Here is a 15734-nt window from a genome sequence, read left to right as displayed (position 1 = left end):
GCCACCCCAGTATTCCTGGATTTCCAAAAGGCATTCAATAAGGTGTCAAACAAAAGGTTAATGTGCAAGATAAGTCCCCATGGAGTTGGGGGTAATATATTAGCATGGATAGAGGATTGGCTAATTGACAGGAAGCAAAGAGTGAGCATAAACAGGGCATTTTCAAGTTGGCAGGCAGTGAATAATGGAGTGCCTCAAGGATCAGTGCTGGGGCCTCAGCTATTTAAAATCTACATTAATGACTTGGATGAAGAGACAGAGTAATGTATCGGTTTGCTAATGATACAAAGATAGATGGAAAGGTAAGCTATGGGGAGGACACATAGGCTGCAAAGATATATAGACAGGTAAAGTGAATGGGCAACAAGATGGCAGATGGACTATAACGTAGGGAAGCGTGAAGTTATTCACTTTGGTCGTAAGATTAGAAAAGCAGAATTTCTTTTTTAAAAGTTGTGAAACTTGTAAGCGTTAATGTTCAAAGAGACTTGGGTGTGCTTGTACAAGGAATGCAGCAAGACATTAGGAAGGCAAAAGGCATGGTGGCCTTTATTGCAAGGGGACTGGAGTACAGCAATAAAGAAATCGTGCTAGAATTGTACAGGGTTTTGGAGAGACCACACCTGGAGTACAGAGTGCGGTTTTGGTCTCCATATTTAAGAAAGGATATACTTGCACTGGAGGCGGTACAGCGAAGGTTCACTAAATGAGTCCCTGGGACGAGGGAGTTGTCCTATGATGAGAGGCTAAGTAAATTTTGCCTAAATTCTCTGGAGTTTAGAAGAATGAGGGCGATGCAAGATTCTGAAGGGGCTGGATAGGGTTGACACAGAGATTGTTTTCGCTGGTCAAAGAATCTAAAACACGGGGGCACAGTTTCAGGATAAGGGGCTGATCATTTAGGACTGAGATCAGGAGAAATTACTTCACTCAAAGGGCTGGGAATCTTTGGAATTCTCTACCTCGGAGGGTTGTGGATACTCCATCGTTGAATACATTTAAGGGTGGGATAGACAGATGTTTAGTCTCTCGGAATCAAGGGAGCTGGCGGGAAAGTGCAGTTGAAGCCTAAGATCAGCCATGATCGTATTGAATGGTCCAGCAGGCCCGATGGGCCATAAGGTCTACTCCTGCCCCTATTTCTTGTGTTCTTATAACGCAGGTTAATTTTAACTGCTCACTGTTATCCTAGTTGAGACCTGCTACATCACCACAACATTTTCAATTCCTGTACAGGCTATTCTTTCCCAGTTCCAAATCGTGCAGAGTTGTAACTGAGAACAGAAAGTTCCGGCAAATATGCAGCAGGTCTGGCAGCATCTGTGGGGAGAGAAAGAGTTAACGTTTCAGGTCAGTGACCTTTCAACAGAACAAAGGTGAAACGTTAACCCTGTTACTCTTTCCACAGATGCTGCCAGATCTGCTGAGAATTTCCAGCACTTTCTGTTCTCATTTCAGAGTTCCAGCATACACAGTATTTTGCTTTTAGTTCAGAGTTGTAAATTATGGATTCAGCACAAGGACTGGATTAAATCTGGACTGAATTAAAGCTGCCAAACTTCCTGTGCACAGTTCACAGTCATACCTTGTACTTGAACTGTTCCATAATGTTCTAAAATCTCCCTTCCCAGCCAGTCTTGGGTTGAACGAGAATGCTTGGAACCTTGGCATCCTATTCTATCCAAGACCGCATATTTCCACCTCTGTAACACTGTACCTCTAACTGCTGCCTGAACCCATTTGTTGCTGAAATCCTGATCTATGCCTTTGTCACCTTCAAAAATCAACTATTCCAATACATCATGGGATATTTTTCCTACGTTTTTTTTTAAAAATGCGATGAAGGCATCTGCCTCTACCACCCCTTTTCAGGCAGTCAATTCCAGACCCCACCACCCTCTGGGTGAAAAATATCTCAACCCCTCTTCTACCAGCTACTTTAAATCTATGCCCTCTGGTTACTGACTTCTGTGCTAACAGAAATAGTTCATTCCTATCCATTCTGTATGGGCCCCTCATAATTTTGTACACCTCAATTAAATCTCCCCTTAGCCCCCTCTGTTCTAAAGAAAACAACCACAACCTATCCAATCTTTTCTCACAGCTAAAATTTTCCATTCCTGGCAATATCCTCATATCCTCTGTACCCTTTCTAATGCAATCAGATACTTCATGTGCTATAAAGCTCCTTCGACAGCATCTTCCAAACCCGCATGGGAACACCACCACCTACAAAGCTCTCCACCAACCTGATTTGGAACGATGTCGATGTTCCTTTGCTGTCGCTGGGTGAAAATCCTGGAATTCCCTCCCAACAGCTCTGTGGGTGCACCTACACCACATAGACTGCAGTGGTTCAAGGCGGCGGCTCACCACCACCTTCTCGAAGGCAATTAGGAATGGGCAATAAATTCTGGCCTTCCAGTGAGGCTCAAATCCCAAGAACAAACAAAAAAAAGCAAATTGTGGAAGCAAAGCAACTTTTACTGTCCATCTAACTTTGTTAAACCTGACCCTAGAATATGTGGTGTTCTGAAAATGGATGCCAGAAAGTGTTCCATTCCTCAATATTGGCATCCATCCTCTTGAAATACAAAAAAAGTCACAATAAAATGTAATAGGGAGAGAAAATACTGGAAATACTCAGGTCAGGCACAGATGCTGCCTGACCTGACTATTACCAGCATTTCCTGTTTTTATTTCAGATTTCCAGCATCTGCAGTATGTTGCGTTTGTATTAATAGACAATGAAATGTAATACTGTTTTACTAATGCACATATCAATCAATCCATTTACTAGAATTAAATGCAGGCAAAGGTAGTCAAAGATGCTATGTAATGCTCAAGTCCTTTTAGACTCTGGTTTAACAAACATGTTATTAATAGAACACTAGGTGTTCACCTTACTGTGCAGTTATGCCAGAAAGCTATTGGTTTGTTAAGACTCCTTTTTGAAAAGCTTGTTAAGTTTCATCTGTGCTGCATTTATGACATGTGAAACAGAAATATTTTTGCATAAAAATAAAATCTAAATGTAGGCACCTGTCATTCTAAAGCAATTATGTACGACTTCAAAAGAGAATTTTATCTCATTAAGTTAAAAATTTGATGCTCAGCATTTCTGACTATTCTAAATCCCTTTCCAGTAGATTAGGTTATGCAACACTTTCAAAAGAAGCTAATTCTGCTTTTGAAAATGTCTTACAGGAAGTACAGCGAGGTTGAGAACTAATAAACCAATAGCAACACTTACCCCTGGGTACTGGCTTGCATGAGGTGTTAGATTTTTGAAAGCCCACTGAATATTCTGATGAGAAGCCAATTGCCGGGTGAAAGCAGGGGACTGTTCACAGCACAGGCGTAAAATCCCATAATATGCAGGCAGCATCCCACGATTAAACAGAACAACATCTTGGTCATCATGATCGGCCAAGATGTAATTAAAAGCAATGTTTTTTGTCACAATGGGATTCTGTACAATGAAGCGCACATTTTCTGGGCAATCCACACACACATTGTACCAGAAGATGAGTAGTGCCTGTTTATTGTGGTTTGTTGCAATAGCAGGTTCAGACAGCTTAGGCTGGAAGAGGTTCCAGAGGTCCATGAAGTAACTGGAGAACATCAACTTCTCAGTCTTTGAGACCAAACAGTAGGTCATGAAACTAAAATAGGGAACTAATTTTGTGGTGCCATGGACAGCAGCATCAACATACAGCTTGGCTCTTGAAAGTAGACCCAGGAGAATATTGTACACCTGATGGAGGACAACAGTAGTGTCTGGACTAAGAGGCAAATCACGTGTAGGATTATGCAAAGAACGTGTAGATCGGAACATTTGACGGAAAGAATTACTTGGAATGAGAGAAACCAAAAGGTAAGCTGCAGCTGTGGGGAATGAACAAAATTATAATCAGTATAATGAATCATAATACTTAACAGCATATTGATTGCAATACATTTATCACTTCATGGCTCTTGAAAGAAAAAAGGCTTGCATTTATATAGCACCTTTCACAATCATAGAACGTCCCAAAGTGCTTCACAACCACTGAAGTACTTTTGAAGTGGTCACTGTTGTCATGTAGGAAATGTGGCAGCCAATTTGTGTTCAGCAAGCTCCCGCAAACAGGCATGTAATAATGGCCAGATCACCTATTTTTGTGATTTTGATTGAGGGTTAAATACTGGCCAGGGTACCAGGGATAACTACGCTACTCTTCTTCGAAATAGTGCCATGGGATCTTTTACATCCACTTGAAAAGGCAAACAGGGCCTTGGTTTAATGTCTCATCCGAAAGCTGGCACCTCCAACAGTGCAGCACGGGGGTGTCAGCCTTGATTTTTGTACTCAAGTACCTGAGTGGGACTTGAACTCAACTTTCTGACTCAGAAGCAAGCGTGTTATGAACTGAGCCATGGCTGACACAATGATTATTCAAAAACAATATGCTTGGTAATAATAAACAGACTACATATGCAAACATTGCATTTCATTTTGCTGTTTTACCAAAGACCAGAGAAAAGGTTGTTAAGGTTGGAGAGGACAAACACAAATTTTCAAAAGCTTTTGGGGAAAATCAACAATGTGGATTTAGTTATTATATACGGGACATAGATAAGCAAATGGGATTATGAACTGAAAAAACAGAAGTCAAACTCAACGTATTCATGTTTGTTCAGGAATAGATTGTCACTTAGTGCAGGGAATACTGACTGAATTCAGTCAAAAAGAATTAATTCTAAATTGAACGAGAGAGAGATTTGGGGTTGGAATAGAAATAGATGACAAACAGAAGGGTACATTCTGGAAACTGATCCTGACTGATGCATTGTAATTGGTCTAATGTGACCACGTAATCACATTTAAATGTGACAGAAAACATATAAAATGTAGTAACTCCTCAATTCCATTCCTCACTGGAACATTAAAACATGTGTCCAGCACCACCATTTTTACTGCATTGCTGGTATCTCTCACCAGAGGTAACTTACATGTTCTGACTCTAGGATAATTGTGTGCCAACAAAAAACGCTCCACCCAGTTCTCCATGTTTTGAAGTACCCAGCTATGGGCTAGCTTATTGCGAGGTGTTTGCATTGCCAGCCAATCTAAGCACTGAGAAGGATTGTATTCAATAACCTAATCAAATGGATGAGGATAGGTGTTAATTAATTTACAAGCATAAAATATAATTCAAAATCTCCTAACAGAAAGTGCAACTGTCATTTTTCAAATAAGCAAAGCATCTTTCATTTTGATACATTGTAATTATGTATACAACTGATTCCTAAATTGAAGTAAATTGATAAATTTATGAATTATGCTTACATTAATTCAATTGGTACATATTGTAACGTTCACCCATAAAACAAATTCAGTGTTCCAAATTCCACTGTTTGTGAAAGTTATGAAGCACTTTAAATTTACAATGCTGCAATAAATTTTACTGGATTAAATATTTATGCATACCTCCCAAATTCTCTGAAGAATACAAGAAGCAAATGGAGGCATTCCAGGTGGTCCACCAGCAAACTCCATCAACATAGATAGCAGCTTAAAGAAAGGCTGTGCAGCCTAGAAATAATATGAAGTATACAGTTTTATATATGAATAACACTTCTGACTTAAGATCACTTTGTTGCAAAGCTTTAATGACCAGAGAGACAGGTACCAATGGAAGATGCGATTTTTTCCCCCTTCAGATTCTACTTCTGTATCACAGATTAGTTAGTCATTTAAACATGGTTGCTTCTTTAAGTTACAAGAATTCTCAGCTGAGAGAATGGGGGTGTACCTTGCAGTAACAAAGCAGTACATCTGGTCAGTGCTTGATGGAAAAATTGGCAGGGGTTTTGTTCTCTTGTACAGCAAATTTACTGTCTGCCAATGCAAAATGGCAAATTTGGAAAGGAAGATATGCTCAGTGTGGCTCCTATCCATAATCACAACATCGCATACTCAGTGTTGTGTAATTTCAAAAGCAAAAACTTTCCAAAAGGCGTAAAATAACTCTTGGTAATGTACGGAAAAGACTGCTCGTCAAATCTACAATTTCACATAAAATTATACATGTGCAACAAATATAATACATACAATATTACAATATTAAGCTTATATGAATCCTAACATGATCTTCCAACATTTCTATTAACCTATATCTCTTGTATTCTGAATTAAGTTCTGCTCTCTGTGCGTCATGCTGTTGTGTTTATATTGTAGCAGAGAAACCACAGTACATCTATTTTCATGGCCTATCTCGGCTGGATTATACGCTTTAGTCAACTAAATACTCTTAATACCCCAGCCTTCTCTCACACAGAGCAGTTGAGTCAAACAAATGTGGAAACTTTGATTCCTAGTCTATGCTAAGATAGGTAATTTTAGCCAAACTGGTGGTGGGGTACTACAACTGCCCTCAAGAAACCCCTGAATTAGGGCAGGAAAAATTTGATATGGTTCTTAATCGCTATCCCCTATAGGAAATGCACATGTGGATATCGGGTGAGGTCAAGACCAAGCTTAGCTATGCTGTTGTGCCATGCTAGAATAGTCTGCTGATGCTCGCTATCGAGACTCACACACAAATAATGTTCACTTGGACAAGGCACCGATGGGTGAATGACACCCAGGGGTCCTATCCCAGCAAGAAGTCAACACCTTGAGGAAAGGAATTGAGGACAAAAATTGGCGAGATTCTGTGTAGAAATATAATCCTGCATTTAGTACTACAGCTCAGAGAAAAATTCTGGAATAGGCGTTAGCAATTTCCCTCAGTCAACAAATACAACAATATAATAGGCATACCTCAGGAGTTAGCTTTGCTATTGATGTGAATAGCATGGACACAATCTAAAGACAAAAAGAGAGAACCTTATTTAAAAACATTTGCCATTTTCTTCACCACCATCCTCCCCACCTCCCTGAAGACCTATGAAAATGAAAAGCATTTGCTTCTGAATTATACAAACACAAAAAGGTACATACATGCTCTGCAAGTCGATTATTGTATCGACAGAGGCTGAAGATCAAATTGCACGTCTGTCTGATGTTAATACCATCACGGATATGTTGGAACAAAAACGGGAAACCCTGAAAAAGAAAATAAAACCAGAAATACTAACCTTCGGAAATGTCAACAAATAGTATAGTATCGAAGTACTAACGGCAACACAACTTTGAATCAAGAACAAAGCATGTACGACACATGTCCTAAATTGTATGTCAAGATTAAAACAAATGGTAAGGAAGACCCATTTCCAATGTAGAATCATCACACCTCAAAAATGTTAACTGCCTTCAGCAGTCTGTTCGAAATCTCTGTGTAGTCTTGCGTTCATTATTTAAAATGTGGCATGAAGTTCATATTTCATCATAGAGTATGCTAAAACACATTTTTGACCATTATTGCACAGCTGACACTCAGTAAACCCACTAAAAGAACACTCTAAATTGAGAACAAAATAATGTTGAGTAGAAATTCATCTGATCATATGCTAACTTATTCTATAATTAAGAAACTATTAAGCCAGGGTTACTTTCCTTGTTACTATGTTGTAAACCATTTTCATGTGTATGACAGAAACCTCAAGTTAACAGACACTAGGACAACCTTTCCTTTTCAAATGCATCATATGACTACACAAATGAAATTTGAAAATCTAGGTATTACGTCTATTATTTCTCACTCAACAACAAATTATATATATTGCATGACAACTAAGAGCTAGATATTCAATTTAAAGCCATGGTATTATTGTGGTATCAAAATGGAGGGCAAATATTTTATCTTAAATCAGCATGGCCAAAAAAATGTTGATCTATAAACTGTACTCAAGATGGGTATGATTGTCTGTGATTTATACAATAAAAGATATCACATTTTGCAGGCCCGCCTGCAACAAATCTTGACAATATGCTACACTAGCAGTTTCTGGATTTTTACTGGATTTTTCTGAAAGCTTTCAGATGCTGTAGAAATTAATATGTATACACCTAAATGAGGAATTAAATATTTCCAGTGTTACTATGTCTAAAGAAATACATGCATAGCATAAGAATGAAATGACCTGTAAGTACACTGGTAGGCTGGGAAGAACTCAGAAAAAAAGTTTAAGGAGCTAAAAGTCTGAGGGAAAACTCTGGCATTCTGAATATAATAAACTTGAATAAAATGTATTTTTCTGAACACATTCCATTAAGAAGTCACATAAAGTATGGAAACATTTTATTGTTGTTTTGGACATTCTTAAATGAAGTTTTACTTCTGTGCATACAGGAAGGCACATCTAAGAAATGTGCGGTGATACTACAGTAACGCATGGTGTACTAAGAGTCTTGCTGTGGTAGCACTATATTCTCACTGGCTTCGTTAAACAATGGTCAAACTTTTGAAATGCTTATTGAGATCAAAAAACTGGGAATAATTCAGAGCACTACAAAGCTTGAATTGGAAGACTAACTTGCACAACCAGGTTTTGAGATGAAAAAGTGAGGCAATAGTTGCGAGATTCCAATGTGCATAGACAAGAAATACCCTACAGTTCCATTATTTATGTTTTAAATAATTGAGGATTGACAATTTCCTGTTCAATTCTGTAATATATAAGAACAGGTTTTGCTACAATCCAATGCTGTGATTTTTTAAAAAAAAGAAATAAAGAAATATATATCACCAGTTCTATGTCTATTGACGATACCTTGCCTCCTGTCAAGGCAGCCATATCATTCTGCGATAATGTAAGATGCCTATTTAAAAAAAACCACACAATTAGAAAGGACAACTACTAGTGTTGAGTGCTGGCTATCAAGACTGGGATAGAACACAAGAACAGTACACTTTGGTATTCTAAATCTTCATTTTCTGATAAATAAAATGTTACAACCTTTTTAAGTGCAAATTAAAAAGTTGGACCTATTACTTTACTGTCAAATTCAGATGATTGCACTTGTAAACAGAAATACTACTGAATTTACAGTCATAAATAAATGGCCTATACATGGCAATTTAACAAACACAATTACTTAATTTACTTTCCGGGCTCTGGAATCAAAACAACTTAACACAGGTAGCCAAGATATTTGAAAAAATGGTCAAAAATAAAAAAAGCAATACTTCATCTTAATTCTGAAATATATAACAAATACTTAACAGGAAAATTATGCAGGGCTATAGGGAAGGATCAGGGAAATGGGACTAATTGGAAAGCCCTTTCTGCATGATTCTATGTATGTGTCTTACCTTTCAGAACGCGATTGTTCTACCAGAAGTGCAATCAAGGCAATCATCTTCTCCAGTGCTGCAGGACGGTATTTCTCTTCTGTTAAAGATAAAATATCTTCCTCCTCCTCCTCTTCCTCACCTTCTTCTTCGGATAACACCTCAACTTGCGGCTGGGGGAACTGCTGGAAATGTTAGCATATAAAAAAATTCAAATATTTGAGATATTAATTTTGTTTGCTGTTACAAACAAGAGTCATCTCTTATTAAATCCTATAATTAGTCATTCGAGTTATATATCATTCCCTTAATGAAAACATTATGGTCAACAGTATTGCATGTTAAAAATTATGTCCCAAGATTTGTATGCACTTTCCAAAAAATAATTCAGAATGAAATATAACTTGAGAAATGACTGCAGAATCGAGTCCCATACACTAAAAGGAAACTCAACAAGGAAATTCAAAACCTAGCTTTAATAAGTTAATTATAGCAAATTAAAATGTATGACTACCAGACTTTAGAATTAAAAGAATGACACCACCAGAATTTAGAAAAACTCTTGCAATAATAGAACATTATGAGCTTCAAGTTTGTTGTAAATGGTTGAAAAATTCTTACGTTTTCTGGTCCCTTTGTTCCCATGTAAAAATGTACCATTGTCGATATTGCTTGCAACGACAAAAGAAACTGGCTCTGAAACAATTAGACAACAGTTAGTAGGGTTATATGTAAAAATGGGGTAAAATATCTAATTCCCCCTCCCTCCAATGCAGTTTAAAAACTTGTGTGCAACTATTTAATTTACCTCTTCCTCTCCCATTTTGGCGAACTCAAACAAGAACGCAAAATACTCGGTGAGATGTTTGCTGTGAGGTTTGACTCCGTGCTCCATAATAGACAACAGTGTCTTCACAAACCTAGTTACACATGAACGACTTCCAATATCTTCTACTGGACCATCCATGTCATCAGAGCTACAAAAGCAGAGATTGAGGTATGTTAGCTACATTGTCTAGATCAGTGAATAGTATTCAAATGCAATAACATATTAAATAAATAATGACTTTACAGTTGCATTTAAGTTTTTAAACTGAATATTTAAACCTTTCACAATTATTCACCTGAAAATAAATGCTCATAATTAATCATAAGATTGGTGCGATTTTTCCCTTCCTAACTTGTAAACTAGATTGGAATTCTCAGCAATACCCAGAGCCTGGATTGATAAAAGAACAGTCATTGCAGACAGATGCTTTCACTTATCTTACATGCAATTTATATTTGTAAGATAATCAGAAATCATACTTTCTGAATACAAGAAATACATTTCATAACAGACTTATGTACAAGAATATAAGGTTAGAGACATCCTACAAAAGTCAATAATACTTAAATGACATTCTAATAAATACCTCATTATTTACAGTTAAAGATGGAAGACCAATTAACACTAGGCAACCAATTAATACTTATGCAGATTCCTGTAACGTCACTTTTTATGAAAGGAGAATATTTCCAATCACCAAATATTTTAATTGAACTGTGCGATGACAAAAGAAATCAACATTCCCATAGGGAAGCCAATTCTACTAGTTACAAGCATGTCTGTTCAAAATTCTGCAACAAAATGGTGGAGGCAGCAATGAGCAATTGGACCTTATATGAATAGCTGAGGCTTAATAAAAAAAACATTCCAGTGACCTGACAACAGTGAACATCTGACATCACTGCTCAAAAAGTGAAATGTGTAGCACTGCCTATTTCAGAATCTGATTAAAGACAGAACACTTATCTGGTATGGTCTTCATTTTTCTGAAGCAAGAAGATTGCCCGCATACAATTAGAATACGCCTTCATTACTAATGGGGAGAATCACACATGCAACATTTCTTTAACATGTAGCTACTATTACATGATATGATGGCATTGAGCCCATGTCACTCCCTTCTGTAGCAGATAAAGACACACAGCTGCTGGACTTCATTTATTTTTCCTTTCCCAGGAAAATTGAACACCACACCACAACAAAATAGCTGGAAGCCAGAATAATAAAGTTTGGCAAGTGCCAAACTGGCATTTTTAGTAGGGGGGTACCTGCATGATGCTTCCTATTTGAAAAATGTTTTATGACCGTTTTTCCACAAAAAAAGTTCAGAAAGAGTTACTTTTAATGCTGAATTTTTAAAAGCAATGCATATTCTCATGTGTTTAAAACAAGACACACTGATAAAGGGTAGCTCATATAGCAAAGTTGCTTTTCTCAGAAACTAAATAATAAATGATTCATTAGCTGGCCTAGGTTTGGAAAAACACATCTCACCCTTTGGTGGAAAATCCTTTAGACTTAACCCGTTTCATGGACAGAGAAGAAACAGGCACCAAAATGGCAGTCTAACTTTTGCAGCAGAAAACATGTTGAAGTAGAAAATGTAGGCGCAGAGTCAAAATGCAGAGAAGTCAGCCTGTTTAAGTCAAGCAAAGCAAGCCATTGGGAATGGGATCATGTAGCATTTGCATTGTTTATACAGTATTGTGTGGAGCTAGGCTGTATCGACTGAACCAAGTAAATCTAATAATTATTCTTATGTCCACCTTACTGTGTAGTAAAGCAACTTAACGATTCAACTAAATCTCACCTCATCTGGTGTCAACTGGCTCCGCTGGAGCAACAGAAGGCATAAACATATAAAAGACACAGTCATCCGGTTCAAGACACAAAGGAGGATCTGCTGTTGCAACCTCCAGGTAACAGTATTGTGCAATGTTGGACAGCGAGAGTCAACTCTAATAAAAGCAAGACCCTCGGACCCACTTATGGGAGCAACTGATGCCACTGAACCATAGAAGGTATAAATAGCGGATCCAAATTAACAACATTAGCCAAAAATTGGGCAATAAGAATCATTATTTCTCCCTCTAATTTAATAATCTGAAGACTCAGGAAATGAGTGATAAAGGTAGGAATGCATAGAGAAATCTCTTGCTCCATGACAGAATCAGAGTAATGTTTTGGCAGCAAAGGTCACAAACGGATTCAGATTTGGGTATTCCACAAGTGCCTCCAACAGGAACTGAATGAAAAGAATTACCCAATGATGATGTCATCAATGTCTCAGGTAGGGCTTGAACTATGTATTGTTGATACAGCAAGTGGCAGAGAATTTTTGGATTTTTATTTCAAGGATCATTTATCACTACAGCTGAAGTTAGTACTGACTCCTACATCAGTGCATCCAGCAGACATGATGACAGATACTCAAAACTAATGTGCTATAACTAATATGCGATATCACCACCAGCATCCAGCCTGCATGGCCACTCTCAGTTACCAGAATAATTCTTTAGGACTTTTTCTGCTTTCTAGACTTGGTGAGAAAACTCACTAGTTGATCCCATTAACTTGGGTCAACTGCAACCAGACCATCTAAGTTTTGGCTTCAAAAAAGACATTACGAAGTTGCTCTCAGTGCTGAGTGCCAGTAAGTGATCAGCTCTAGTAACAAGTATAATACCCAGCTAGGTACCCAAGTGACCAGTAAGATTAAAAGTACTCAGACAAATGGATAAATTATTGAATAGTAGATAGAATTTAATGTTGATAAACCGAAGCAACACACAACTTGGCAAACCTGATCCCAATCCATCCACTAACGGTTTTAACAGAGGAGGGCAACCAATCTGCTTTCAGGAGGAGCGTTGGTCAGTAAAAGCGTCGAAGGAGGCTATGTTCCTCCATCTTAACAGAACATTTCTTTTAAACCCGTGAAGGCTGGGTTTCCCAGGGATCTGAAAACCAGGCAGGTAAAAGGAAGTAGAGAAGGCCGAATCCGTAATTTAAGTGCATTTACAGCACTGCTGTTGGGCCAGGACAAACAGGAGAGTTTCCTCCAGGCCAAACATCCCACAGGCCCCATGATTGGCCAATGGATAGAAAGCTGGTTGAGAGTTGTTGCTTGGACTGGAGAAGGGTGCAAAATGTTGTACTCCAGAGATCAGTGTAATGTCTACTTTTGCTCTTGGTATTACATAAATAATTTGGACTTGGGTATAGGGAATACTGGTTTGGCAAACAGTGAGGAAGATTGTATGAGACTTCAAGCTGACAGATTAGCTGAATAGGCACATGGAACTTAATATGGTTAGTCTGAGGTAACATATATTTGAAGGAAACATTAAAAAAGGCTGCATATAATAAATGGAAAGATGTTGAAAAGTGGGGATCAAGGACATAATTCCTCAAAAGTGCACATGCAGGTCCATAAAGCCATAAAACAGACCAATAAAATATTGGATTTTATAAAAGGGAGCACAGAGTACAAATGTAAAAGCAGTAATGTAATTTTCTACAAAAATTGATTAGGGGACCACTAGAACACTAGAATCCACGAACAGACGTGGTCAAACCAGCTAGTCACCTGACTACCCTGCTGAGCGTTTGTGAATCGTTCAGACAGTCTTCGTGAGTAAGAGAGAGAGAGAGAGCTATATATATATATATATATATGGCACGCAAACCTCAAGAGAGAAAAGTCTCCTACATCAAACAAGCTTTACGAAGAATACTGGGCCCCAACGAAAAGCAAGACCTACCTACAATCAAGGACTCTGCAGCGAACGTTAACTGGAACCATCTTCAGATATTGCCTCAAACTTTTCCACTTTATTTCTTCTGCTCTTTTCTGTCTCTATCTGCATGTGTGTATCGCGTATGCATGCTAGTGTGGGCGTGTTGCGTATCCATAGGCGTTTAGAGTTTTAAGTTTAATGAAGTTCAACCTTTCTTCTTTAAACCTAAGAAAACCTGTTTGGCTGGTTGCTTTGCCTTACAATTGGAAAGCAGTGAACAAGGATTCACCAAGGAGGAGCTAAAAACACGGTGTGTTTAAAGTTAAACCCTGTTACGGCAAGATCAGATGAAGGCTGAGAGGGAACCCTAGACCCCTTCTCACCAGGTCGTAACAATAATTAAGAACTGTATTGAACCTTATATAATACAAATAATCAACTTATTCACAAACAGTATGATCTCTAGTCCTGCTGGGCCAATGAACTTAATATTACTGGATTTATAACTGTACAGGATCCAACAACAGAACATTAAATTCATATTTTGTGTACTTAGATGCACGCCAAGTTAAATTTGAATAAAGAACAAGGGAGGGAGTAGGAATCGGAAGTTAAGGCATGCACCTTCTGGCAGGAGCCCAACATGGCGGCTTTGGCCGTGTAAATTTGGCAAGTTCGAGAAACTTCTGGCTATCTACAAATTGATGTGAAACAAGCAGTTAGACAGCACAGTAGCGGAGAGCTAGAGTTGGATGTCATTTGGTGTATATAAGCAAGAGGGATCAGGGGATTTGAAAGGACAGGATGTGGCCTGGAGAGGAATGAGGTAGAAGCTAGAGTGATGTGAGGTTGGAGATGCACAAGAGAAGAATGGGAGTTGGGGATGGTTAAAGCAGGTTGGGCAGATAGTTTTGTATCTTGGGGAGGAAGAAATCAATGATCTTTTCATACTTGACATTGAAGATGAGGAGGGGGAAGAGATCAGTCATTAAAGGAGTTTGAGATTATGCTTATCCTCCAGAATCCTGGAGAAACAGAAGGATTTGGTTGTAGAGAGGGAACATCAGTACTGCTTCAGATGGAAATCAAAACCTATTCTTTACAAAATATATTCAGAGATATACAAATGATTTTGTCATTACCCATCTTCCATTCCTGGCTGTAGGTAGAGGTGTGCGTGCACTGGTCGGAGTCTCTGAATCACATGAATGCATAAACGCTGGAACATCTGCAGAGCCCAAAGTAAGGTGCAAACGGAGAGGATTTTATAATCATATTTTAAATTTTAGCAAAACAATTTCATTGCTGAAGGTATTAACCACAAACTTGCTACAAAGATACTAACTCAAATTAAAATCGCTATAGAAAATAGGCTCTGTGAAATGTGCTTTAATGATTAAAAATACTGTGATTAGTTAAAATTACTATAACTGAACTAAAGCACTTCCTACCTGTCGCACAATCTGATTCGGACACTTAATGAGGATTTGCATTGGCCACCAATCATCATCTGCCATTCGGTCCAAAAACCACTGAACAGACAGAAGACCAAGTTATCATTTTGAAATTACACAAAAAGACTGTAATGATGCATAATGTTTGAACAAAAGTTCCATGTTACAATTCTCACTATTTTATATTCGACACCAAAATTAATATATCCATGCAACTATATCATCAGATCAATAAGTTTCCACTGTCAGGTATATAGTATTGTTGATTATTTGACTTAAGTATCCATACAAAAAGCAACTAATTATCTGTATTCTGGACTTTTGTCAGTAAAGAGGTGTAGTTGGTTAAGGTACAGTTTTTTTTCCCCTCACCATCAGCAGCTTGCATTTCAGCAGATTTTAAAGGGAATGACAGCAACAAATTAGGTTGCAATATTGTCAAAGTGATAGCCAAACAGGGTAATTTCAGTTCCTTAATAAAACCAAGATG

At 38.0% G+C, this 15734-nt stretch overlaps 1 protein-coding gene across 6 annotated transcripts in view; it reads right to left on the bottom strand.

Moving 5' to 3' along the window:
* usp34 (ubiquitin specific peptidase 34) overlaps positions 1 to 15734 on the bottom strand; it is a 405374-nt gene that overhangs the window by 54574 nt on the left and 335066 nt on the right. For 4 of the 6 annotated variants that reach the window (XM_068044870.1, XM_068044865.1, XM_068044869.1 and 1 more), the window contains exons 57-67: positions 15242 to 15322; positions 14933 to 15018; positions 10030 to 10198; positions 9843 to 9917; positions 9243 to 9406; positions 8677 to 8749; positions 6989 to 7093; positions 6809 to 6853; positions 5474 to 5578; positions 4996 to 5143; positions 3254 to 3888 (exon numbers count right to left, since the gene is read on the bottom strand). In XM_068044870.1, the coding sequence (XP_067900971.1) occupies positions 3254 to 3888; positions 4996 to 5143; positions 5474 to 5578; positions 6809 to 6853; positions 6989 to 7093; positions 8677 to 8749; positions 9243 to 9406; positions 9843 to 9917; positions 10030 to 10198; positions 14933 to 15018; positions 15242 to 15322 (1686 nt within the window). The remainder of the gene's footprint in view (positions 1 to 3253; positions 3889 to 4995; positions 5144 to 5473; positions 5579 to 6808; positions 6854 to 6988; positions 7094 to 8676; positions 8750 to 9242; positions 9407 to 9842; positions 9918 to 10029; positions 10199 to 14932; positions 15019 to 15241; positions 15323 to 15734) is intronic. The other 2 variants (XM_068044868.1, XM_068044866.1) reach the window with 2 other exon arrangements.

This window comes from Heterodontus francisci, chromosome 13 (genome assembly GCF_036365525.1).
Source record: "Heterodontus francisci isolate sHetFra1 chromosome 13, sHetFra1.hap1, whole genome shotgun sequence".
NCBI lineage: Eukaryota > Metazoa > Chordata > Chondrichthyes > Heterodontiformes > Heterodontidae > Heterodontus > Heterodontus francisci.
This window is presented reverse-complemented; position numbering and strand designations above follow the sequence as displayed.